The sequence below is a fragment of the Piliocolobus tephrosceles genome, chromosome 1, assembly GCF_002776525.5.
Source record: "Piliocolobus tephrosceles isolate RC106 chromosome 1, ASM277652v3, whole genome shotgun sequence".
Classification (NCBI taxonomy): Eukaryota; Metazoa; Chordata; class Mammalia; order Primates; family Cercopithecidae; genus Piliocolobus; species Piliocolobus tephrosceles.
Genome location: NC_045434.1, coordinates 7,715,769 through 7,741,167, shown reverse-complemented (window position 1 = coordinate 7,741,167; position 25,399 = coordinate 7,715,769). Strand labels below are relative to the sequence as shown.

The following is a 25,399-nucleotide window of genomic DNA, read 5'->3' as shown; positions in this document are numbered from 1 at the left end:
GAAGGGCACCGCTAAGAGTCAGTTCCGATCTTTGGTTAATCAGTCCACCCACAGCAGAACAGATTTTAGTTAACTTAGAGAAGGGCTTAAAAGGGAAATTCTGTCAAAAGTATTTACAGGAATTAAGTAAAATGGGAGCCACTGACAAGCTTTTTAATGTATATACAAAATTTTAAAAGGGAGAAGGGAAAGAAGTTGGAGAGGCAGGATTTGGCAATGCCCAAAAGTGAAGAGTATGAATGGCATTAAGAACAGATTGAAATGAAGAAAGGGAAAGTATCTAAAATTTGAGTTTCATTCATATTCCGAAGTCAGGCAGGAACAGTGTCAATTGTTGCTGTTAAAGTAAGTTTATAGAGAAGCTCCAAGTTGCCAAAAGGTAATCAATAAACAGAAAGTTTCATGTCTTCCGGCTAGATCTGCTATCTCTGATTCTTAGTTGAACAAGGACTGGACGTCTAGGCATTTAAGACAATTATTATCATTCTGTCATTTAAACTACGTCAGAAGAGTTCTTTGAAAATTTTTCTACGTGCAAAAAGGAAAACAAAATCACATTACTTATAGGATTCTAATTATCTGTCCCAACAGCTCTCTTCCATTTTTAAACACATTTAATTGTCATAAGAAATTTTAAAATTTATGTACACACTTTGAAATACTCACCTGTCAGCGACTTTTGACATTTTTAACCGATGTCTATCTAACTGTATTTGCCAATATTTTATCTGAAAAGAGGATTAGAGAAGGAGTTACATAAGTAATGACATTTTCACAATTTTCCACTCTAAATCATGATCGACTGGGCGATTCTGAACAAGAGTATATTCTATGTCAGTACAATTTCAAAGTTGGTTAAAAAAATAAAAGCAGAGAGCTCCTAAAGAGTTGACAAAATGAAATGTTGGAAGGTGAACACAATTGGTATCACTTTAGAACAGCAATGAGTTTGACCATTCTGCCTACTTTAATGAAATGTAATTTTATTTTAAAATTGTAGAGATTTTGCTGGGTGCAGTGGCTCATGCCTGTAATCCTAGTACTTTGGGAGGTCGAGGTGGGCGCATCACTTGAGCCCAGGAATTTGAGACTAGCCTGGCCAACATAGTGAGCCCCTGTCTGTAAAAATATATGCAAAAATTAGCCAGGTGTAGTGGTGCAGGTACTATAGTCCCAGCTACTCTGGGGGCTGAGGCAGGAGGATCACTTGGGACTTTGAAGCAGAGGTTGCAGTGAGCTGAGATCACACCACTGCACTACAGTCTGGGTGACAGAGCAAGACTCTGTTTCAAAAAAATAAAAAATAAAATTGTAGAGATTTTAAACATTCATTCATGGTGAATACCTAAATCCAGAATCATACTTCCCTCCAAATTTAGAAAATCATTTATTACTATAATTTCAAAATAAATCCTATCTCCTAATACCAAGAAAGCATCAATGATATGTGTTTTGAGAATAATTTTTATCAGCAATTCATGACAAATGCTCATATGGAATAATCACACACAGAAAACTTTAATTAAAAGCACTCTGAATGACTTTTCCTTCCTGATTATTATAAATCGACTAGAAAAGTATATATTACACTCTTGATAAACCGTATTATAATAAAATATTAAGGGAAAAGAGTCAAAATGAGAATAAAGCCCCATGACTGAACCAATCAAGAAATTTAATTATTATTTGACTTGAGACACTGGAGTTTGCTTTGAACTATTACTTGGATATTATTATAATATTACTTGGATAGTATTAGCATGACTCCACGACTGTACACCAGTGTTGATAAGAAAAAACTTCAAGAGGTAGAGAGAAATCACCACTGCAGAAAGGAAGAATAGGCACTCTTGTGAAGAAAATGTCCTATCATTGGATATGGGAAGTGTGACAATGTTCTCAACCTCTTGTCCTCTTACTCTTTAAAACAGAGCTTTGGAGTACAAAGTAACTATTGATGATGGAGTCACCTACAAATCAGCATAGGTGATTTTTACAACTGGTTAGAGGAACAAGGATTTGCGTAAATAAAGAGTGAGGGGTTTTGAAAATCATTACCATATATTGATACATTTTCAAGTAATTACAATACTTAAAATTAGAAAATTTTATTATCTTTTAACTGCAAATCTTCCATATGAAACAGGCAATCATACAAATAACCTTTAAAAATACCCACTATTAACATTTACTCTCTGGTTTTCATAGCTGTTACTCTGTAAACCTTTAACAAGTCATCTCATAGGTTGACTCACCTGTTGTTGTAACTCATCTTCTGTTGGAGGTTTAGTTTCTGGTGTGGGTGTGTGGGTAGGACTGTGACTTCTAATATCATTTTGTAAACCATAGACAGACTATATTAAAATAAAAAATAAACATTTTAGGACAAAATATCATTTACAGTCACAGACTTTCTAAAAAGTAACTCTAGCATAAATTCAATAAGATCTCTCAAAGCTTATTTGATTAAGCTTCTTATCAAAATTCAAAAGGCACTGCTATGATAAATATCATATGCATATAAAATAGAAGCACAGCTCTGAAAAAAAACGTAGTTAGCTTATTAACTTTGACAGAATAATTGATTATATGTAGAGAACAAGGTGCATGTGATAAAATTTGAGAGTAGGCTCGGAATACCAAGTTGGAGAATGTCAACACTAACTAACATTTCATAAGCATTCATTTAAGAAAATAGAGAGGTGGATGCAGAATAGAATAGAAATGTAATAAACCAAAAGAAGATTTAAAAATAACTTGATATTTTACATAGAAATTAAATGGGGCACTGAGGAGACGGACAAGTCAAGAATTCTATTGCTGATTTGATTTCTGATGGTGCAATAGAAGACACCAGGGTATTCCTATTCTCCGTGTCAACAGTGGGTTATTTACTTCACCATACTGGCCTTGCCATTGGGTGCCATTTGCAAACATCAGTGACCCCAGAGGCGTCATGCATCTTTGGAATTCTCAATACCCTTGTACTTTTTTATTAACTTCTCAAAAGGTCAGACCTACTACTTAGGAAGACTCTTTTTTGAGAAAGCCCATTGTTTAGTAAGTATAAATAAAGATCTGGTGACTAAAGGGACGAAAAACTATCTGTAACTGAGTGTGAGACATCTCCCGTGACAACTCAAGGAGGAAGCCAAATTATTTTTCCTTGAATATTATACTATTCCTTTAAAATAAAGAATTTAATGTGTGTTACTGAGCACTTTTTCTTTGGACATGAGCAAGAAGAAGGAGGGCATAATAAAACTGCACGAACTCCACAAAATTAGTACCAGATAAGGTTTGCCAAGACACTTTAGATGAGGTTAGATCCAGATGCCTAATGATGCCACTTTTCAGGCCAGTCACCAAGCTTGCCAATATCTCTAAATTCAATGTACTTTTGTTCCTGATCCGCTTTCACTAGGACCTTACGTCCACTTAACATTACCTCTTGACTCTGTGTCTGTGCCTTTTGGATGTAGTTTTGCCCTTGTGTCTCCCCCGCTCTGTCCTCTTTTTTTTTTTTTTTTTTAAGACAGAGTCTCATTCTGTCATCCAGGCTGGAGTGCAGTGGCGTAATCTTGGCTCACCGCAACCTCCTCCTGGGTTCAAGTGATTCTCTTGCCTCAGACCCCTGGTAGCTGAGATTACAGGCATGTGCCACCACACCTGGCTAATTTTTGTACTTTTAGTAGAGACAGGGTTTCACCATGTTGGTCAGGCTGGTCTTGAACTCCTGACCTCAGGTGACCCACCCGCCTTTGCCTGCCAAAGTGCTGGGATTACAGGCGTGAGCCACCGTGCCTGGCCTCCATCCTGTTTTTGGTGCTGTCATCCTTTCTTTAAAAGATTTTAACTTGGATTTAATCATTGGGATTATCTGTTCCCAGACTACCTTGAGTAGGCCTCTTCAGTGCCCTTCTCCTGCCCTAGCACCAGACCCTTGGGAACCCAATTCCCATTACTGAAGACATCCACTTCTTTTTTCTTTTTTCATAATGCCAAACAAGAGGCAGCAAATGGCCATCCATTTCAACACAAGGATTTGCTCATATGCTTTGAATTTACCCTGAACAGGATGGAGCTGAATGGCTTAAACTAGCCCTTTTATTTCATTTACTTTTTCACTCATTCATTCATTCAACATTTATTGAACACTTACTATATACTGGATATAGTACTAAGTGTTAGGGAAATACAAATAAACAAAATAGATGTGCTTCTTTCTGCACTGGAACTCACAACCCAGTGGAAGGGAAAGAAGTTACACAGGCAATTAAACAAATAAACATATGACTAAAAATGCGATAAGTATTATGAAACAAAAAAGAATAACAAGCATAGGGTCTGGAATATAAAGTGATTTAATTTACACTGAAGGAATGGAAATGGCCCAAGCTGATACTAGCCGTATTTAAACATGATTAAATAAAACAACCTTCTGAATTCTGAAATAACAGTAGAGGTTGATTTTTTAAAAAAAATTATGTGGTGTATATACACAATGGAACACTATTCAGTCTTTATAGAAGAAGAAATTCTGTCATTTGCAATAACATGGATGAGCCTAGAGGACATTACGTTTAATTAAATAAGTTAGGCAGAGAGGTATTTACCATAGAATTACACTTATATGTGGAATATAAAAGAGTTGAAGTAGAGAGTAGAGTGACAGTTACCAGAGGCTGGGATAGGGGGCGGAAAAAGAAAGACCTTGGCCAATGGGTACGAAGTCAGTTAGCTAGGAGGAATAAGCCCTAGTGTTCTACTGGACAGCAAGGTGACTATCGTTAATAATAAGGTATTACATATTTCAAAGTAACTAAAAGAGAGATTTTAACTGTTCTTGCCACAAAAAGGATAAATATTTGCGGTGACGAATATGTTGGTTACTCTGATTTGTTCATTCCATGGTATATATGTTTATTGAATATTATCTCATAAATATGTGCAATTATTATTTGTCAATTAAAATTAGGCAACAGAGAGGTCACCAATTATATAATAGTTGTACCTTTCAGTATCTGCTATTTTTTCAATTGTATCACCTTATTTTTTGAAAAGAAAAATAAAACGACTCTGAGACTTGAAGTTTCCATTCTTTTCTAACTTGGTTTAATTATTTAAAGTTTTTAAGTAATAATCTACAGGTCATGTAAACAGTGCTTATAAAAAATAGCTAATGGTTTAAACAGTAAGTTTTTGGGCTAAGATAAAAAAATAAAAGACTGCTAGAAAAACACAGCAATTTGTGGTATCATGAAAGTAAAATGACCCATAAGTTATCTTTTATCTCTACATTTCTATAATGATTTCAACATTTATGCATTTCCTATAAACTCCGTAGAGGTCCCATAAGAGGCCGGGCATGGTGGCTCATGCCTGTAATCCCAGTACTTTGGGAGGCCGAGATGGGCATATCACAAGATCAGGAGATAGAGACCACCCTGGCCAACATGGTGAAACTCCATCTCTACTGAATATACAAAATTAGCCGGGTATGGTGGCACGTGCGTGTAGTCCCAGCTACTCAGGAGGCTGACACAGGAGAATCACTTGAACCTGGGAGGCAGAGGTTGCAGTGAGCCAAGATCGCACCACTGCATTCCAGTCTGGTGACAGAGCAAGACTCCGTCTCAAAAAAAAAAAAAAAAAAAAAAAAAAAACTGAGACCATGACCCAAACCATTGGGAAGTGTGGCTTAAAACATCTTCCAGGCACCTGGCTACTGGCTCTGAAGTTACTGCAGAGTTTCCATTTCTTGTCTTACATAAAATTCAACATCAGGAGGTCTCGCTTTTACCAATCTGAGCACTGTTCATTTCCTGGGGATAGTGATAGCTTTTAACTTTGATTGTTGGCTACAATGAAAACAGCCGAGAAGAATATAATTCTACATATGGGGATTATTTTATGGACAAAGGAGGCAAAGAGATTAATCCTATTTTGGCAGGCAAGTTATGAAAATTATTTGCAATGTAAAAGGCTTTGCATGTTTCAGAAAAAATGTTTTCAAATTGTGGTACAGGGTGGGGTGGCATAGAGCTAGAAACAGGTAGGGTTAGAGAGGAAGAGAAATAAAATCTCTTAATGTCTTAATATTTGCAGCAGGGGGAAAACCAAATTAACTAATTGAGATCCATTTTCAGTTTCAATAGCAAAATCATTTATTTGCAATACTGTGGCTTGATTAACATGTTCTTTTATTCCCTATGGTGCTAAGACAAGCAATTTTTCATATACAGTGCCATCTATTTATTCATTAAATAAAATAGATTTGGCTTCCTACATAAATCTGTTCATAGGTGATTTCCCTTGATATTTTAGAACTAGAAAAATTATCCCCCCCCTTTTTTTTAAGGTGGGGGGTAGGGGTTTGCTATGGTCTGAATGTTTGTGTCTCTCCAAAATTCATATGTTGAAATCCTCAACCCCTAATGTGATGGTATTAAAAGGTAGGGACTTTGGGAGGTGACTAGGTATGAGGGTGAAGCCCTTGTGAATGGGATTAGTGCCTTTATAAAGAGGCCTGAGGGAGCTCATCTGCATATTCCACAATGTGAGGACACAGTGAGAAGGCACCATCTTTGAAGCACAGAGTGAGCTCGTGAAAGATACGAAATCCGCTGGTGCCATGTTCTTGGACTTCTCAGACTCCAGAATTGTGAGCAATACATTTCCGTTGTTTATAAATTACCCAGTCTAAGATATGTTGTCACAGCAACTCAAGCAGACCAAGAACCAAGTCAGAGACTGTCAAACAGAAACCACAAAGTCCAAGATGCCTTTCCGTGTTTCCATGTGAAATGTAATCGCTGGGGCTTTTCTGACTTTTCTGACTGGCTGGCTTGGTAATAGTTCTCTTTCTTTCAAGGTTGCTCAGCTGAACTGGAGAACAGACTGTGACCATATCTGACACAATATGGAGAAAGCCGGTGCAGAGAAAGAAGCAGAGAGAAGGCAACCAGAGAGAGAGAGCGTGAGAGAGCTGGATCCACTCACACCCCTGGGCCAGCTCAACCTCTGCCTGCCATAAGGTTTCAGACCATGAATCAGAAAAGTCCCCTCTTGGCCTGGTGTGGTGGCTCATGCCTGTAATCCCAGCACTTAGGGAGGCTGAGGCGAGTGGATCCCCTGAGGTCAGGAGTTCGAGACCAGTCTAGCCAACATGGTGAAACCCCATCTCTACTAAAAATACCAAATAAGCAGGGTGTGGTGGCACATGCCTGTAGTCCCAGCTACTTGGGAGGCTGAGACAGGAGAATCACTTGAACCTGAGAGGCAGAGGCTGCAGTGTGCCGAGATCCCGTCACTACACTCCAGCCTGGGCAAGACAGAGAGAGACTCCATTTCAAAAAAAAAGTAAAGTCCCCTCTTTATTCATTCTCACTGAAGCAATTTCTATTGCTTGCACCTTTACTATACCCTTTACTCGACACACTTTTGTGTTGCTCTAAGATATGAGTAGTTTATTCTGTTCAGTAACACGTTAAAATATAAATGTACACATGTTGTATATGGAGTTGAGGCCACATCCATATTTTATGCAGAAACAGCTACAACCACCGGATTATTAATAGCGGGAAAACCAGACAGCTAATTACACATTTGCTGCTGTTCTTCCAGGATGTGTGCATTAGCTTTTCGCTGATGCTGTTAACTGTCATATTTAGTGCCATGGTGTCCAAATGAAGGTGACAGAGGAAAAGGAGAACAGGATAGGAAATAGCTTACTGTGATTTTGAAATATGGGTGCTAACGTTACAGGAGGGAGCCCAAAGTGTGGATTCAGTCACACACATGCAGATGCTCTTACCACTTCCCTCAGGCTTTGTGTCCTAGGACCCCCCTAGCTATTGTCCTACAGAAGGGTACAGCCTGTGGTGGTGAATTTTGTGTCAACCTGGCTGGCCCATAGTACTCAGATATGTGGACAGACATTACTCTGGATGTTTCTGTGATGGTGTTTATTGGATGGGATTAACATTTAAATCAACGGACTTTGAGGAAAGCAGGCTGCCCTCCATAATGCGGGTGGGCCTCACCCAATCAGCTGAAGGCCTTAATAGAACAAAGACTGGTCCCCCCGAGCAAGAAGGGATTCTGCCTCCAGACTGCCTTTTTTGTTGTTGCTTGTCGTTTTGAAGAAGAAGGATATTTACTCTTAAAAAAGAAGTGTTATCCAGCAAAAAGACGTACAGATTTGAAAAACACTCATTTTACTGTATTAAACAAACAGAAAAACAGGCAGGGGAGGTCTAGATGACAGAATTGAAGCAGCTCTGTACAAAAATAAAGATGGTACAATGATGTGACTTCAAAGAAAATGACTTAAAAAATTCACGAACATCTTCATGTTTCTAATAATATATTAATGCACAAAATATCAAAAATACAAAGTCTAGGTGTATTCCGTGTAGGTTTATGATAAACTATTGAACTTCTATTTAATGCATTTACTTTTATAAGCCTTCTCTGTTTAGAAGTACAAACTTTACAAGTACATACATGTTGGTATTTTACCATGAAAATTTTAGTTTTCATCTCAAACTAGTGATTTGTCTTTTTACCCGTACTTATATACATTTCACTTCCATTATAAGACATGTAATACCTTTCTAGTGGTACATTCTAATCAATATATATTTTTTAAATATTGATTTTTTAAATGAATCTTTTTAGTGCTATGACATGATGGCCTTAATTTAACAGCTGAAGCATGATATGGTAACTACATTGTACTGTTTAATTCGCAGCTGTAGGAAAACGTTTGAGTTTTAAAATATAACCAAGATGAGGCTGCATAGTAATAAACACTGAAATACTAGAAAACAGTGAATGAATAAATAATATGTTTGTTTTTTTTTTTTTTTTTTCATCAGGGCCTGTTCATTATTTTGCTTTTAGAAACCTGGAAGAAATTGTCTTGAGTTTCAAATGTTCTGGTAAATCTAGTCGTTTCTTAGCCTCCTCATTGTCGCCGGGAATTGCTGAAATAAGTGACTCTAAAGAAAGTTCTCTTCTGGTCTGAGGTAGGGAACAATGGCCGCATTGGGGATTTCCCCATAGAAGTCCTCTTTGAAGGTATGCAGGATAAGCCTTTCCGTGGACTTCTTCGTATTCTTGTGGTAGGTAGGGGTCCATCCTATGCTCACCACCACCCAAAGGCCATTCCACTTCCAACCCTGGCCCAACCATAAAAAATGACGATGGATACATCAACGGGAAGATTAGCTACTAAACTTGTTCGGGAAAATTAGCTGCGGGGATGCCCAGCTGCCTGGAGCCACGGCCGAAGCCCCACACCACTTGGGCCCGGCAGAAGCGGCGCAGATGTCTCATGTTATAGTCCAGTCCGCTCAGGACACGGGCTGCGGCCGGGTCGAATGTTTTGCGGAGCCGCCCTGGACGCGGTGCCCGGACCCTGGACCAGCAGCAGGTGGGGCGAAGGCATGGCCGTGAGCTCTGCCTGCCGCTGGGGTGCACCAGGGGCCTGGTGACAAGACAACACGCCGAGGTGGGCCCCTGATCACAGCAACCCAGCAAAAGCTTCCCGGCGACTCAAGAGCTGTGTCTTTGGATTTAAACTGCCACTCTTCCCTAGGTCTCCAGCCTGTTGGCCTCCCACATCAGAGTCTGAACTCGCCAAGCCTCAGTAATCCTGTGAGCCAATGCCTTAATCTAAGTCTCTGTCTTTCTCCCCGTCTCCCGCCCCCTACTCTCTGTTTCCGGTTCCGTTTCTCTGGAGAACTCTGGCTAATACAGAATCTATTACAGTCAAAATTTAGTATCAGACTCAAGAACATCAGGCAGACGGTTCCCCTTCAAACTTACCTAGATTAGGCTGATTTCTTTCTGACTATGCTACATTATCATTCTTTCATAGATCCTTGAGACAACACATTTTTTACCTATTTCCTTATATTGTAGTAAAGTATATTCTAATTAAAAAGAAAGACTTGAAAATGGACTAATGGTAGATTCTTAACATAGCTCAAATCATCCATACAGCAAAGCCCTCGCTTCTTATATTTGATAAACATGTCAAAAATTCAACAATTAGATACAACATTCCCAAATGAAATGTGGAATGGCTCTGATATTCTTCAGGCACCTATGCTAGATTGTTAGTTTAGGGATTTACTGGGTCCTTTACTCTTGTTAGGGCACGTAATCACAGGAAAATTGTTACAGCTCGCTCCCAAAGAAACGGACAGCAGCTCTCCTTGCTACGAGCATTATCTGCTTTCGAAGATGAAGCATGTTCCATACGTTCCACTTCCTGAGCAGCCGCAGTACAGACTGAGGCCGACCACATAGCCGGCAGGAGGCGCTACCGAGACGGCCCAATTACAGCGGAAGGGAAGGGTGGTTTCCAGGGGCGACTGGCTGGCCTCTGTGGTTTGTGATCTCACAGTGTCGCCTGCTCCACAGACACAGAGCTGTGGACCCCTCAGAGGATGGTGAAACAGCTTGCTGATTGCTGTCAAGGTATTCACTGATAAAATGCAGTGGCAACCACAAGCACAAATCACCTAAATTCCCTTTGTCATATGTCACGGGCGGAGTTGTGTCCCCTCCCCCAAATTCTTACGTTGCAGCCCTATCCGCCAACACAGCTGTATGTGGAGATCGGGCCTGTGAAGAGGAAATGAAGGTTAGAGGGGGTTATAGGGTGGGAACTAATACAATAGAACTGGTGTCCTTTTCAGAAGAGGAGGAGACCCAGAGTTTGTTGGTGTGTTTTGTTTTCCTCTCTGTCTCTACGCACACACCGGAAAAGCCACTGAGGACACGAGAATAAGGCGGCCGTCCCCAAGCCAGGAAGAGACACTCCACAGGAACTGAACTTGCCGCCACCCTGATCTTGAACTTCTAGTTTCCGTAACTATGAGGTAACAAATTCCTCCTCTTTAAACCACCTCGTTTGCGGTATTTTAAGGCGGCCCCAGCAGACTACGTAAAGCTTAACGAAATCATATACTTATATCCATGTACAGACATTTGTCTCCTTGCTCAATACCTGCACCCTTAATGAGACCATGAATTAGGGCGAGCAAGGCCCTGACTGTCCCATTTACTACAGAGTACCTAAAGCCCAGGACATGTCTGGCATAGAGCAGAGACTCCTGAATTTTGCTAATTCAGTGGATGATTACAGTTCCTAAACAACTATGAGCATATCATAGTTGTATACTTCATATCATATGAAGTATCAGTGGTGATACTTCTGAAAAAAACATATTAGTATGTGGCTTGGAGTCGTATAACCTTCCATGTAAAATAACATTATCATCTGTGAAGATTCTAGCAAACTGAACACTTCTGACTGTGAGAAACTATATTTATCAAAAGGTGAGAAAAATCAGTTTTCTCCAACTGTGGAAAATAAGGGCATACCTGTTAATTGCTGTCAGATTTTTCAGGACTTTTGTTTTCTCCTGGCAAATGTTAGCGCCAGACAGCTCTGGAGTGAGGCCCTGTCATTCTATCATTATTGATTCACAAGAAATTAGATGTTATCGAGACAAAGAGAGCTAGATCTCAATGATTCTGTTTTTTTACAATATTTCACCTTGCAATGCCTCATGGGCTTTTCATCATTAAATGAGGGCTGACGGTATGTGAAGAACAACATTGTAAACTAATGCTTCTCAAATGTTCAGAAAGAAGGGTGCCATGTGAAACACGAGAAAGATGATCAATACTGAAGATGGTGCCGAAAAGAGAGTATAAATGATGCCTTTATTGTGTCTAAGTGCTATCTTGTCAATTCATGTCCTTTCTCTTCTGAATCACAGCATGTCTGGGTCAGTGTCTGTTGGGGGAAACAGGACACCCAATAAAGTATTTCGAAGAGTAATTTCACTATTCAGAAAGTGGAGAGAGGTGGCTTAATGCACTTTTTGGAGAGCTGATAGCAGTTTTGAATCTTGTTCTGCAAAAATAGTTCTTGGTGCCCTCAGGATGTGCTGTGAGCAGAAGATGAAAGCAATTAAGTAGGGCCAGCCACAAGAGAAACAGACTAGACAGGCATGCTTTGGTCTGACTTCGCCTCTCCCTCGGAGAGTTCCTAGAGGCAGATACATGTGAGCACCGCATCTGAGTTGGTTTTGTGGTGCTTTGCTTCGGCTTGTTTATCCTAACATCAAGGTAAACTGCCTTAAAAGAAAGGAAAGGTACTTGGACCATACTGGGGCCTTTGAACATGAAGCTATATGTTTCTAGGGATGGGAGAAAAAGGCAACATAAAATAAGACTAGAAAAAAATATTGGGTGCTTACTGCAGGGACACAGACTCTGGAAAACACTATGGCTAAGGAAATACTAAGGAAATAGTCACAGAAAAGAAGACCTTGAACTTTGTGGGATGTATTAATCTAGCAGGACCAATGAATAGGCTGTGTTCTCAAAGTGACTGCTACAGGCCAGAAATTCTTGTGTACATCAAGCATGTTTCATGGAATGAATAAAAATCCCTTCTAGTTGTACGTGTTGTTTGAAAAAATATGTAGAGACTATCGCTATGCATTTTCGAAGGGTTATTTAAAATGTCACTGAACTCGGAATAGCTTCCCCTGCACCCTGCACACCGATATTCTCTCAGTTAACGACCACTGAAATACAACCACTGTCTTATGGTTGTGTCACAAAATTCTAGTGTTAAGAGGGGGTCCCTGCACTCTTTCTGTAATTAAGTATCTTCTAGATGTCCCCCTTTCCTCGGGTTTTAAAATGCCCTTCTCTCATCAGTATCAGGTTTTCTAAGGATGATTTCTAAGGAAATCATCCTTAGATTTCCCTAGAAATCATCGTTAGAAAACCACCATCTTCTTTTCCTCCTTTCCTGGGCTCTGAAGGCCACACCCTTCTCTGGGAGAGGACAGGGGTCCTCTGCTTCCTGTTCCTCTCCTGTCAGTCAGTCAGTGCCACCGCTGTGTCTTGGGACCCTGGTGTGCTTGAGCATCAGGACGGGGCTATTCTTGAGGAAGGGAGGGCTGTGGAAGGCTGGGAAGAGTGAGGAAGATAGTCCATGACATGGGAAGACAGTGTTCATGGCTGACATCCTGTAAACAATGCAATCCATCACCAAGATCAGCACGACGAACGTCAGTTTTACCTTCCGTGTTTTGTGGGGGTTTCTCATTCTGGATGATTTCTTAATGTCCACTTCAGTTGTATTTACACAGCCAGGCTGGAAATGGAAAAACAGAGAGACAAATGAATCTTTGGGTATGAAATTTCTGACCAGGACAGTCATGAATGACTCACTCTCCAGAGCCCAAGCAAATGCCACAATGACACAAATTAAGGGAAGTGTTTTCTGGATGGCCACAGCCAGTCCCATCAGCAGTGGCCAGTCATAAAAGACATGGTACTTCTTAACTCTTCACACTTAAAGGCCTTCAGATGCCATCCTCAAATAACTCCCAGAGAAACAGGAAAAAGAAATACTTGGGCTGCACATGTGAAAGTGGTGTCAATATTTATAGCCACAAACCTGACAGAAAGAGTGAGGGCGTTCCTGGACAAACAGGCCGATCCCCCTTGCTGATTATCTGCAGGCAGCCTCTTGCAGAGTTCTCTCTTTATAAAACGCGAGGCTGGGCCAGGTGCAGTGACTCATGCCTGTAATCCCAGCACTTTGGGAAGCTGAGGTGGGTGGATCGCCTGAGGTAAGGAGTTCGAGACCAGCCTGGCCAACGTGGTGAAACCCTCTCTCTACTAAAAATATAAAAAATTAGCCGGGCGTGGTGGCAAGCACCTGTAATCCCAGATACTCGGGAGGCTGAGACAGGAGAATCACTTGAACGTGGGAGGTGGAGGTTGCAGTGAACTGAGATCGCACCATTGCACTCCAGCCTGGGCGACAAGAGCGAAACTCATTGCAAAAAAAAAAAAAAAAAAAAAAAAAAAAGGCTGTTATTAGATGGGTGGCTTGCTTCTCCCAAGTTGGAAAGCTCAAATGGCATTTAGTTGAGCCAGCTCAACTCCCAGAATGAACTGTCTTACAGGAATTGTGAAACCCAGCAACTAGGAATCTTTGTTTGCCATAGACAGAATATACAATGGTTAACATGTGAAAGATGGAGAAAGAAACTGGTAAATAAGATGCCATGCTTCTGATAAATTCCCGACCTTCCTTTTCCTTAAGGGCAAGTGAACCCCTTTAAAACAGAGGGGTCGGAGAAGTATCGGCAGCCTGCTGTTAGTTTCCTGACAACCTCAGGAGTCTCATCTTGTTGGATTTATTGTTCTGTTTTACAGAAACAAATAGCTGCAAGCTTCTTGTATATTTGGAGGAGAGGAGGGGAGGAGGGGGGAAGAAGAGGGGAAGGGAAAGAATATAAATCAGGAAACAGAGAAGACAGGAGATTCAAAAATACATGGTAGCTTAAATGTAGAAAGGGCTTAGACATCACACATTGTTTAGAAGTGATGAGAAGTTAATGGCTGCATGGACTGTGTTTCTTTTACTTTTGGTGCAGGATTTAAGGATGTCTGGTGTTAGTAAAAACATCAGCCAGGCGCGGTGGCTCATGCCTGTAATCCTTGCACTTTGGGAGGTCGAGGTGGATGGATCATGAGGTCAGGAGTTCAAAACCAGCCTGGCCAACATGGTGAACCCCATCTCTTTTTGCCCAGAAAATACAAAAATTAGCCGGACATGGTGGCAGGCGCCTGTAGTCCCAGCTTCTCTGGAGGCCGAGGCAGGATAATCACTTGAACTCAGGAGACGGAGGTTGTGGTGAGCTGAGATTGAGCCACTGCACTCCAGCCTGTACGACAAGAGTGAAACTCCATCTCAAAACAAACAAACAAACAACAAACAAACAAACCATCAAGTTGCATGCCTCTGCTCAATTTCTCTGTTTCTTCCCACAGATTGCAAGAAATTAAAGCATTAGATGTCCTTAGAAGTGACTCCAGAGAAACTGAGAATGCGGAAGTCTTCTGTGGAGTTGGGATGGGGTTGGGAAGGAAGGGCAAAAAGGCAGAGCTGATGTGATTGGCAGAGTCAGCTGTTCACTACAGTAACAGGAATCAGCTCACTGTGTAATGAGGACAGAGGACACTTTCCTTAAAGAACCATCTCCTGCTAGCATAGCTGTTGGGCCAAAACTCCACCACAATATTATAATGGATAAGGAAGTAAATGAGGAAAACATTTTTTTTCTTTTCTTTTTTTGTAGAATATGTATATACTACACACACACACACACACACACACACACACACACACACTGTACTACAAACATTAAACAAATTATGAGTTTGGTTTGCATATCTATTTAGGAATAGAAATCACTGGTTCAGCACAGTGGTCGGCTTGGCAGTGCAGGAGGCCACCCAGCTGGGTGGGACTAATTTCCTAAGCGACACCGAGCAATGCACTAAACTACCCCAGCATCTGGTTGCTGAGTATCTGATATTTTGGTTTGATTTTTTTTATGGTTGGTCTAGGCATTTGCTTTTTCAAAAGATCCCTGGGATTTTAATATGCAGCCAGAGTTTACAACCATTGATCTAGGTATAACAAAGACAAGGTTTTTCAAACACTAAAGGATCGAGTTTTCATTTTCGATTCAATTTCTATTTCTTTGCAACCTTCTATCCCTAAGCCTGAACCATAACGGAAAGGAAGGCAGTAAAATTCTTTAAACTCCTATCAACATATCAGGAGCCAGGCACAGTGCCAGGTGCAGTGGTTGATGCCTGTAATCTCAGCAGTTTGAGAGACTGAGGTGGGAGGATCACTTGCTTTGAGGAGTCTGAGGCTGCAGTGAGCTGTGACTGAGCTACCACACTCCAGCCTGAGTGATAGGGTGAGATTTTGTCTCTCTCTCTCTCTCTTTGTTTTTTAAAGAGCCAAGTATGATAAGATACGTCATGGAGATTTTTTTTCTATATGTTAAGGGATGGGAAAAATTAGAATCTAATATCCAGGAAAAGGAAAGCATGTTTCTTCATGACCTGGAGGCAAAGAAAGATAAAGGTAAGATACTGAGCTCAGCAGGTGCCTCCTTTTTCTCCTCTGTGGAAGAAACTCGAAGAAGGAGAGTTAACAGGGAGGAATAAAAAATCCCAGACAAGTATGAGGTAGCCTGTGAAGTAGTTAGTCCCATGCCCATAGAAGAAGCTCCACATGTGATCAGAGTCAACATGAATTTTATATCATATGGGTGGTAGCAAGAAAGATGAGCTTAAGGCAGTGCCTCCCAACCCTCTCATGTGGCAGTCAATGCATCTGGAATTTCTTGCATGCCACAGTAGTAAAAGGCACAGCAGATCTAAGAATGGTGGGTGGATGGGAGCCTGAGATTGGGACAAAGGCCACAGTGTGCAGGGATTTTATGCTGGAAGCAGATGTCTGAAACACAGACTTCAGCAGTGAGTTCCAGGCGATGAGATGGTACCTGTTGCAGCTGTCCTGGGAGTAGCCCACACCAACCTGCCTATAGCAGAAATCGACAAGGATCTGGAAGATGTTCTGCAGGTGCTTGGCCCTCAGGCCCCACTGCACAAAATTGTAAAATCAAAGCCTCCGGACCCCAAACTCTCTTCCAAAACCAATGTTGAATAGCAGCAGAGAAAGGCTGAGAAAACTGAAAGTGTGATCATTTATCCACAAATGACCGAGTCATCTAAACCAACTCTTTCGATATGGTGGCATGCAGAGTACATGCATTGAAACCTATCCTTCAAATAGGTTTCTGAGAAAACTATGTCAGTTATAGAAAATACAGAAACTGTATTTTCTTTATACATCTGAGGAAGCTGAACTAATCTGAACTCTAAAACTCCTTCCATAAAACTCCTTCCAAATCAATTTTACTTCACACCAGGGGGAATAATTAACAAATGGCCCTGGAAATTGTGTCAACCATTGAAGGCATAAAGTGGAAAGATCCCCTCCCCAGAGGAACATATCTGACTGTCAGTCCTGAAAGAAATTAGAAGTTTCATCCTCATGTTTAAAAGATGATGGCCTTTTAAATTTGATTAATGAACCATTAGCTTACATCTGACATTCCCACTTGAGCCAATTATTAACACCACTAATCAGCAAATTAATAAGAAAGCATTGATTTTAAAAGTAAATGTTATTAGAGACTGAACTGTAAGATATGTTTTATAACCCGGCTCCCATCCCAGGAAAATAAAATCTGCCAGTTCAAAATTTGTTACTAATGACTAAATGGTTAAAATAGTAAGCTGGATCTGGGATGCTTGTCTCAGAGGCCTTGTAATTTCTAAGGAGGCCTCATGGGACAGCTAATGGTTCAACAGATCTATGATATCTAAGTCAACTAGGAAATTCTTGAAGATTAAAAAAGCTTAGAGGCCCAAAGTTGTCTGGTATACTTCTGAATAATTAAGGTCATGACTCAGTGCTGATAACCCCTGAATAACTGCTTTCAGAAGTCATGCACTGTGGTAAGTGAAATATGGCAATAATTTTTCTTGAATTCTCTTATGTATTCAATAAATATTTCTTTCTGCATCTAATTGTCAGATCTTGTGACACATAGTGAATTACAGAAACGAAGGCATGAGCCATATCCCAGTAACTTCCTGATACAATAAGAACGACAGACACATGAATAATCAGAATATGGGAGCATAATGACTAAGTGGAAGTTGACACAGAGCATTATAGGACAACAGAACATTCCAGACATCCACTCTTTTTTTTTTTTTTTTTTTTTCCTGAGACAGAGTTTCACTCTTGTGCCCAGGCTGGAGTGCAACAGCACAATCTCAGCTCACTGCAACCTCTGCCTCCTGGGTTCAAGTGATTCTCTTGTCTCAGCCTCCCAAGTAGCTGGGATTACAGGCGGGTGCCACCACGCCCAGCTAATTTTTTGTATTTTTAGTAGAGACAAGGTTTTGCCATGTTGGCCAGGCTGGTCTCGAACTCCTGACCTCAGGTGATCCACCCGTCTTGGCCTCCCAAAGTGCTGGGATTACAGGCATGAGTCACGTGCCCGGCCAAGACAGACATCCATTCTTATGCGCAGTCCGTTGGTTCTCCTCAACACGGCAAACAATATTCCTTTAAACGTTGTTTTTAAGCAATTTTTCAATCTCGATGAGACCATGTTGTCTTTGGTTACTTAAAAAAAAATCAATTATCTTTTTGATGCATATATAATACGTACCACTAGCTGGCACCAGACCTTCATGAAATTCGTAAAATTGGTTTCTGCAGAGCTAAACATATCTATCTTCCCAATAAGATATAAATAACATTATCGTTACCAAGTAGACATTCCATTAAAATGTTCAAATATATACTATTTGCTGGATACAGTATTAAGCACATGGTATTGTAGGATGTAAGGAATAATGAAATGCTATTTACATTAGCCTGGAAGAGAATTGTGTTATTTCTAGTGATTCAAAGATGAATTTCTTTTCAACCGAACTAAGCTGGGTTATAACATTATTATAACGTTGTTTATTATAAAGTAGGATTTAACACTGTAGAACCCATTCCTGAGGGAGTAAACGGAGCATATCACTGAGAAATATTACTGTCATAACGTTTACGTGAGTGTCCTCATGAGATGCAAAAGAGAAGCTGGAATTTTTGGTTTCATTATTGATATTTTAAGTAAAAGCATCTAAATGCCATTTAGTTCCGTTCATGCGATAGTACATTTTTGTTAGTTATGGCAGAAGGCATACTTGTGTTCAGGACAAGTTGGCAAAACTTGTGGCGAAGAGCGACAGTGAGAGAGAGGAATACAAAACAGCTGTCTTTAAGTTCCATCGCTGCAGCTGATGTGTACCTGGGAGAACAGTGTCCTAAATGACAGGTGAGTGGAGGATTAGAAATGCACCGTCAAACAGAGCTGATAGCAAGACATCAAGTACACCTTAGAAAGTTTAAAAAAAAATCATGATTCTGGGAAAATTCAGGTTTAAAATATGCATAGTCCCCCCTTATCCTTGGGGGATATGTTTTACTACTGCCCATCCCCACAAAAGCGATGCCTGAAACCACAGATAGCACCAAAACCTATATATACTGTTTTTCTTATATATATATACATGCTTATCATAAAGTTTAACTTATAAATTAGGAACAGTAAGAAATTAACAACAATAACTAATAATAAAATAGAAAACAAGAATAACTAAGAATAAAATAATAAAATATGCCAAAACATGTGATGATGATGGCTTTGGGGTCATTCTGAAGTAAAGTAAAGGTGACGGCAATACCAGGACAGTCGATCTGATAACCTAGAAGGCTACTAAGTGCCTAACATGTGGGTACCATAGACAGTGCTGGACAAAGGAGTGACTCATGTTCCAGCTGGGGCAGAAATGGGATAGATGAGATTTCATCATGCTACTCAGAATGGCACGAAATTGCAAACTTATGCATTGTTTCTTGAATTTTCCATTTAATATTTTTGGACTGCAGTTGACTATGGATAACTGAAACCGCAGACTGCAACCATAGATAAGGGGGAACTACTGTATTTAGATGGTCCCTGACTTACCATGGCTCAACTTAAACATTTTCACCCTTACTGTAAGTTTATTAGGGTATTAAATGCATTTTTGACTTATAGTATTTTTGGCTTACACTGTCTTTATTGGGACATGACCCCATTGTAGGTCAAAGAGCATCTGTATATAGAATTATTAATTCAAATAGAAGTAAATTAATGAAAAAGAGTCGCCTCTTTGTAATACAGTACAAGTTTTAAAAATTGCATGTATGACCCATAGTACCCCAATAAAAATGATCCCTTATTCTTACACGAAGTAATTATAGATTTTAAAGTGTACACTTACATGAAGTAACTATAGATTTTAAAGTGTTCGATCTCAGGATTTTTTTTCTTTTTTTTTTGGCCCAGGCTGGAATGCAGTGGTACAATCACAGCTCACTACAGCCCCCACTTCCTGGGCTCAAGCGATCCTCTTGTCTCAGCCTCCTGAGTAGCTGGGACTACAGGTGAGTGTCACCATGCCTGGCTAATATTTTATTTTTAATTTTTAGTAGAGACAGGGTCTTGCTATGTTGCCCAGGCTGGTCTCAAACTCCTGACCTCAAGCAGTCCTCCCATTTCAGCCTCCCAAAGCTCTGGTGTTACAGGCGCGAACCACTGAGCCTAGCCAGGATTCTTTTTTTAAAGATCCAGTTTAAGCTTTTCTTCACTTTCTTAGGCAGTTGTCAGTTGATTCAGGCTCTGATTCTTTCAGCCCGCCTCCCTCTGACCCATCTGCTTCCTACACAGAAACTGAAGAAAGTTGTTTGAGGAAATTGCTCCAAATTTCTTCCATTCACTCTTTTCTATACATTTACTCATTTAATTGCTATTAGGTCTCATTTGTTAGCTACAGATTCTTGGGTATGATATCGTGCTTCAATGTATGCTATGAATGAACTCCACACGTCTGAGAGGCAGAAGGAAATGAAATTATCTGAAGTCAGCCTGAAGCTGTGGAAAGTGGTCAGGTTGAGTAGAAATCACAGACCATGGTAAGGTGGTAAGCACTTTGGTTTAATTCTTTATTTTTACTTTTTAAGGTTTCTTTTTTGTTTTTTGTTTTTTTGAGACGGAGTCTTGCTCTACCACCCAGGCTGGAGTGCAGTGGCATGACCTCAGCTCACTGCTAGCTCCGCCTCCCGAGGTTCACGCCATTCTCCTGCCTCAGCCTCCTGAGCAGCTGGGACTACAGGTGCCCACCACCATGCCTGGCTAATTTTTCGTATTTTTAGTAGAGATGGGGTTTCACCGTGTTAGCCAGGATGGTCTCGATCTCCTGATCTCGTGATCCGCCTGCCTCAGCCTCCCAAAGTGCTGAGATTACAGGCGTGAACCACCACGACCGGCCCAACTTTGGCTTAATTCTAAACATAATTGGAAGCCACTGGAAAGTTTTAAACAAGAGAGTGACTTCATATGATTTATTTTTAAAAACTCATTCAGACCTTACACTCTACACACACACACACACACACAAACTCAAAATGAATCATAAACCTAAATGTAAAATGCTAAATTATAAAATTTTTAGAAAATAACAGGAGAATGTGACCTTGAGTTGGGCCATTACTTTTTAGATATAACATCGAAGGCACAATCCATGAAAGAAATAATTGATAACTTGGATTTCATTAAAATTAAAAACTTCTGTTCTGTGAAAGATACTGTCAAGAGAATGAGAAGACAGGCCACAAAGTTGAAAAAAAATATGCAAGGTTATTATCCAAAATAAGTAAAGAACTCTTAAAACTCAACAATAAGAAAATACCACAACCCCATTAACATAAGGACAAATGATCTGAACAGACACCTCACTAAAGAAAACATACAGATGGCAAACACATTTGTACAAAGATGCTCCACGCTGTATGTCATTGGGAAAATGCAAATTGAAATAACAATGAGACACCACTACACACCTATTAGAAGTGCCAAAATCCAGAACACTGACAACACCGACTGCTGGCAAGGGTGTGCAGCCACAGAGATTCTCATTCATTGCCAGTGGGAGCGCGAAATGGTCGAGCCACTTTGCAAGACAGTTTGGCAGTTTCTTACAAAACACTCTAACCATTCGATCCAGCAATCATCCTCATGGGCATTTACCCAAATTGAGTCGAAAACTTATGTTCACACAAAAACCTGTAATGGATGTTTCTAGCAGCTTTTCCTTCACAATTGCCAAAACTTTAAAGCAACCAAGATGTCCTTTAGTAGGTGAATGTATAAACTGTGGTACATCCAGACAATGGAATATTATTCAGCATTAAAAAGAAATGAGCTATTAAGCCGCAGAAAGACATGGAGGAAACTTACATGCATATTACTAAGTGAAAGAAGCCAATCTGAAAAAGCTACAGATTATACGATTCCAACCATATGACATTCTGGAAAAGGCAAAACGATGGAGACAAATAGTTTTGCCTTTTCCAGATCAGTGGTTGCCAAGGGTTGGGTATAAATAGGCCCAGCACGAGAAATTTTAGGGTAGTGAAGTTATTTTATATGATACTACAACAGTGAATACATGTCATTATGCATTTGTCAAAACCATAGACTGTACAACATCAAGAGTGAACGCTACACTACAGAGTGCAGGTGATAATGATATATCAGTATCGGTTAATTGATTATAACTAAGGTACCACTCTGGTGGGGGGGTGTTGATAATGGGGGCGGCTGTGAGCAGTGGGGGAGGTTGCTGGGGGATTCAGCACTTTCCACTCAATTTTGCTGTGAACCAAAACTGCTCTAAAAAAATAAAACTGATTAAAAACCAACCAACCAAACAAACAACTCATTCAAGAATATTGAGTACTTTGAGAGTGGATTATCAGGGTGGGAACAGGACGACGCAGAAGCAAGGGGCCCAGTTTGAAGGTTACTGCAGTTATCCAGGCAAGAGATGATGGCGACGTGGATTTGCATGTCAGCACTAGAGATGATGTGAAGTGGTTGCATCTGGGATGCATTTTGAAGGTATAATCAACAAAACTTGCTGATGGGTTGTGACTGTGGGCATGCTGAAGAAAACAGAATATCAAGGATGACTCCCATGCCATCTGCTGAGATGGGGAAGCCTGTGAAGAGAAGAGAGGAATCCAAAACCGATTCCTGGGTTGTATTTACATACAATGTTTGTATTTGCTGAAGTCTCCAAATGGAATGCACCTCTTTATGCAGTCGCTATGAAGATCACCAATCAGAGCACTTCCAACACAAATGCCTGTGGAATCATCTGCCCTTGGCCTGTCCTTTTGTGCCATTGCATTTTTGCATTATCATTGGTGGTATGAACATATCACTGAATCTGCAACATTAAAACATGATGATCAATTCCTGAGAATTTGGTGGCGCTGTCTCTCATTACTCAGAGTCTCTGCTACACTTTCCTAAATTCTTCTTCTGTAGTCCTCCCATATTCTGTTCATCTGCTCTAGTTGAAATCAGATCACTTCAGCCTCACATCTAGGAACTCTCTGTGCATCCTTCAATGATATTCCCTTTTTATAGACTAGGAATTGCCCTGCAGGTACCATTCTCGAAGAGCAACCAAGAGGACTCTAACCAGTACATTTGCCTATAGCTTCTTTGTGGTCACTGGGATTACCCATGTTTAATGTTCAGCTTTGAAATACTTAAAATGCTCCCAGCTAGAACTGCTTTGAAATTTAAAAAATCACTGGGGTAGAAGCTAAGTTGCCATAATTATCTTTAAAATAGGGGCTCCTGCAGGAAGAAACAAAAGGCCTGAGGCAAGTGTGCATGGACACTTTTCTGTGACACCTGGCCTGCTGTGCGCACATGGGAAATTGATCTCCTTCCCTTTCTATGATTATGTCCCTGCAAAAATCTGGCTGCAGTGTGAGGACATGCAAAGATTTTCAACTGGTTGAGAAAAAAGTCCCTCTTGGGTTTGAGACTGAACATGTGTGCTCCAACTTGTCCTATGTCCTGGGTTGGCATATTGGGTTCTTTTACACCCATAATTGAAGTGGCATTTTGATTCGCATTATACTGTTCCTCTGGTATTCCATTGGTGGGAGGGTGAGTAGCAACACAGAATTTTTGGGTTCCTGGTCTATGGGCTTAAATGGGTCATCAAACACCTTAAACATTTTTACTTTAACCCTTAATATGTTTCTTGAATGCAGAAAGTAAGACATGAAATCTAGACTATGTCTCTGGTGACAACATAAATTTCCCCAGTGTAAAAGTGAGGTGGCAAAAAGTAGGAAAATGAACTAGCTACTGAACTGGAGAAAACAATCTTTATTTTTTTGCATGGTGCTATTGTTAGTACTAGTGACTTAAATGGTATGCTGTAAAGGCTAAAGAGAACCAAATAAAATTTCCTACAGCATAAGTAACTCACAGTAAGTTCAAAGCCTTATAATAATTTTTACAGCAGATAGCAATGGGACAACGAGGAAATGAGTTTGTGAAAATTATCACATATTGGAATTAACTTTGAATTACAACAGTGGCCTTGAATTCAATAGCTTTGAATTACAAAGGACATGGGGGCTCCTAAATCATATGTTCCTAAATAGAAAAGGGGTATACCTCCCGGTCTTAGTCTCTTCAGACTTCTGTAACAAAATACCATAAACCAGGTGGCTTATAAACAATAGACATTTAGTTCTCACAGTTCCGGAGGCTGGGAAGTTCAAGATCATGGCAGTGAAAGATTCTGGGTTGGGTGAGGGTCACCTTTCAGTTTACAGAAGGTTCCTTCTTGCCGTTTCCTCACATGATGGAAGACATAATAGTGCTCTCTCGGCTTCTTCGATAAGGGCACTAATCCCATTCAGGAGGAAAGAACCTTCATGACCTAATCACCTTCCAAAGATCCTACCTCCTAATACCACCACCTTGGAGGTTAGGATTTCAACACATGGATCTGGGGAGGACACAAATGTTCAGATCAGAGCCCTCCCTTTACAGGACACACATACAGAGAAAGGCCATGACACACACACCTCGGTTTAGCAAAATCTCTGTAAAGAAGATTAATTTCAAAGATATACTCTGTTGCATTCAACTTGATTTCCAAAAAGAGAAAAAGATTTAGTAGTGTTAGAAAAGAGAGTTTTACATAAAGTTCTTTTCTAGATTTCATATTTATTGCTAAGAGCCAAAACTTTATTTTATTTTCACTGCTAGGGAAAAAAAAATCTTTTAAAATAATTCCCATGCATCCTCATATTCTTACGTAATCATATCCAAAACAACCGTCTTTCCTTGATGATTCGAGGTCATGATTATTTGAGGACAATGTTATTTTGCTATCTTTAAGACAGCAACACCTGTAAGGCTAGATGATCCCAACTCCTAATGCCTTTTGAGCTTTTAGGTGATTTTATGCCATTTTTAGTTCCTCTGCCTTATCCCGGTTAGATGTCACTTTTTGCTGCTCTCAGCATCCTTGACTCCAGCCCTTCTCATTATTCTCTAATTCGTTGCTTGGTCTGATGTGGATCAGGAAACTATACAAATGCTCCTTTGCCACAGGGGTCTCACATTTTAGCAAATGAACCGATGCACACAAGTTAGAGTGTGAGAGTTTAAACAACTACTTCGGTTGAGACTTTTTGAGTTTATGTCTTGGCTGAGTTTTGGATAGAAATAGACTTGGGGATATAAGAGGTAAGAAAAAGTCGAAAAACTGTAAAAAATAAAATCTGGACAAGTTCTCATGACATACTTAGGAAAACTTATCAGTACATAAATATCATAGAAGCCAATTGAAGGGGGTCAGAAGTAGATGACATCAAATGTTTATCTGGAGTTCTAAGAAAGAGGGTGGCATATTGAGAGCTAGATATTTGTTGTGTGCTCTGAGGGCTGGGGAGGGAAGCTAACTGAGGTGAAGGGCAGCATTC

At 40.3% G+C, this 25,399-nt stretch overlaps 1 protein-coding gene across 18 annotated transcripts in view; it reads right to left on the bottom strand.

Moving 5' to 3' along the window:
• Positions 1-25,399, bottom strand: part of RGS7 (regulator of G protein signaling 7) — a 581,407-nt gene that overhangs the window by 39,692 nt on the left and 516,316 nt on the right. For 17 of the 18 annotated variants that reach the window (XM_023216275.1, XM_023216276.1, XM_023216273.1 and 14 more), the window contains 3 exons: positions 13,121-13,195; positions 2,256-2,354; positions 667-728 (listed from right to left, as the gene is read on the bottom strand). In XM_023216275.1, the coding sequence (XP_023072043.1) occupies positions 667-728; positions 2,256-2,354; positions 13,121-13,195 (236 nt within the window). The remainder of the gene's footprint in view (positions 1-666; positions 729-2,255; positions 2,355-13,120; positions 13,196-25,399) is intronic. The other variant, XM_031936544.1, reaches the window with a different exon arrangement.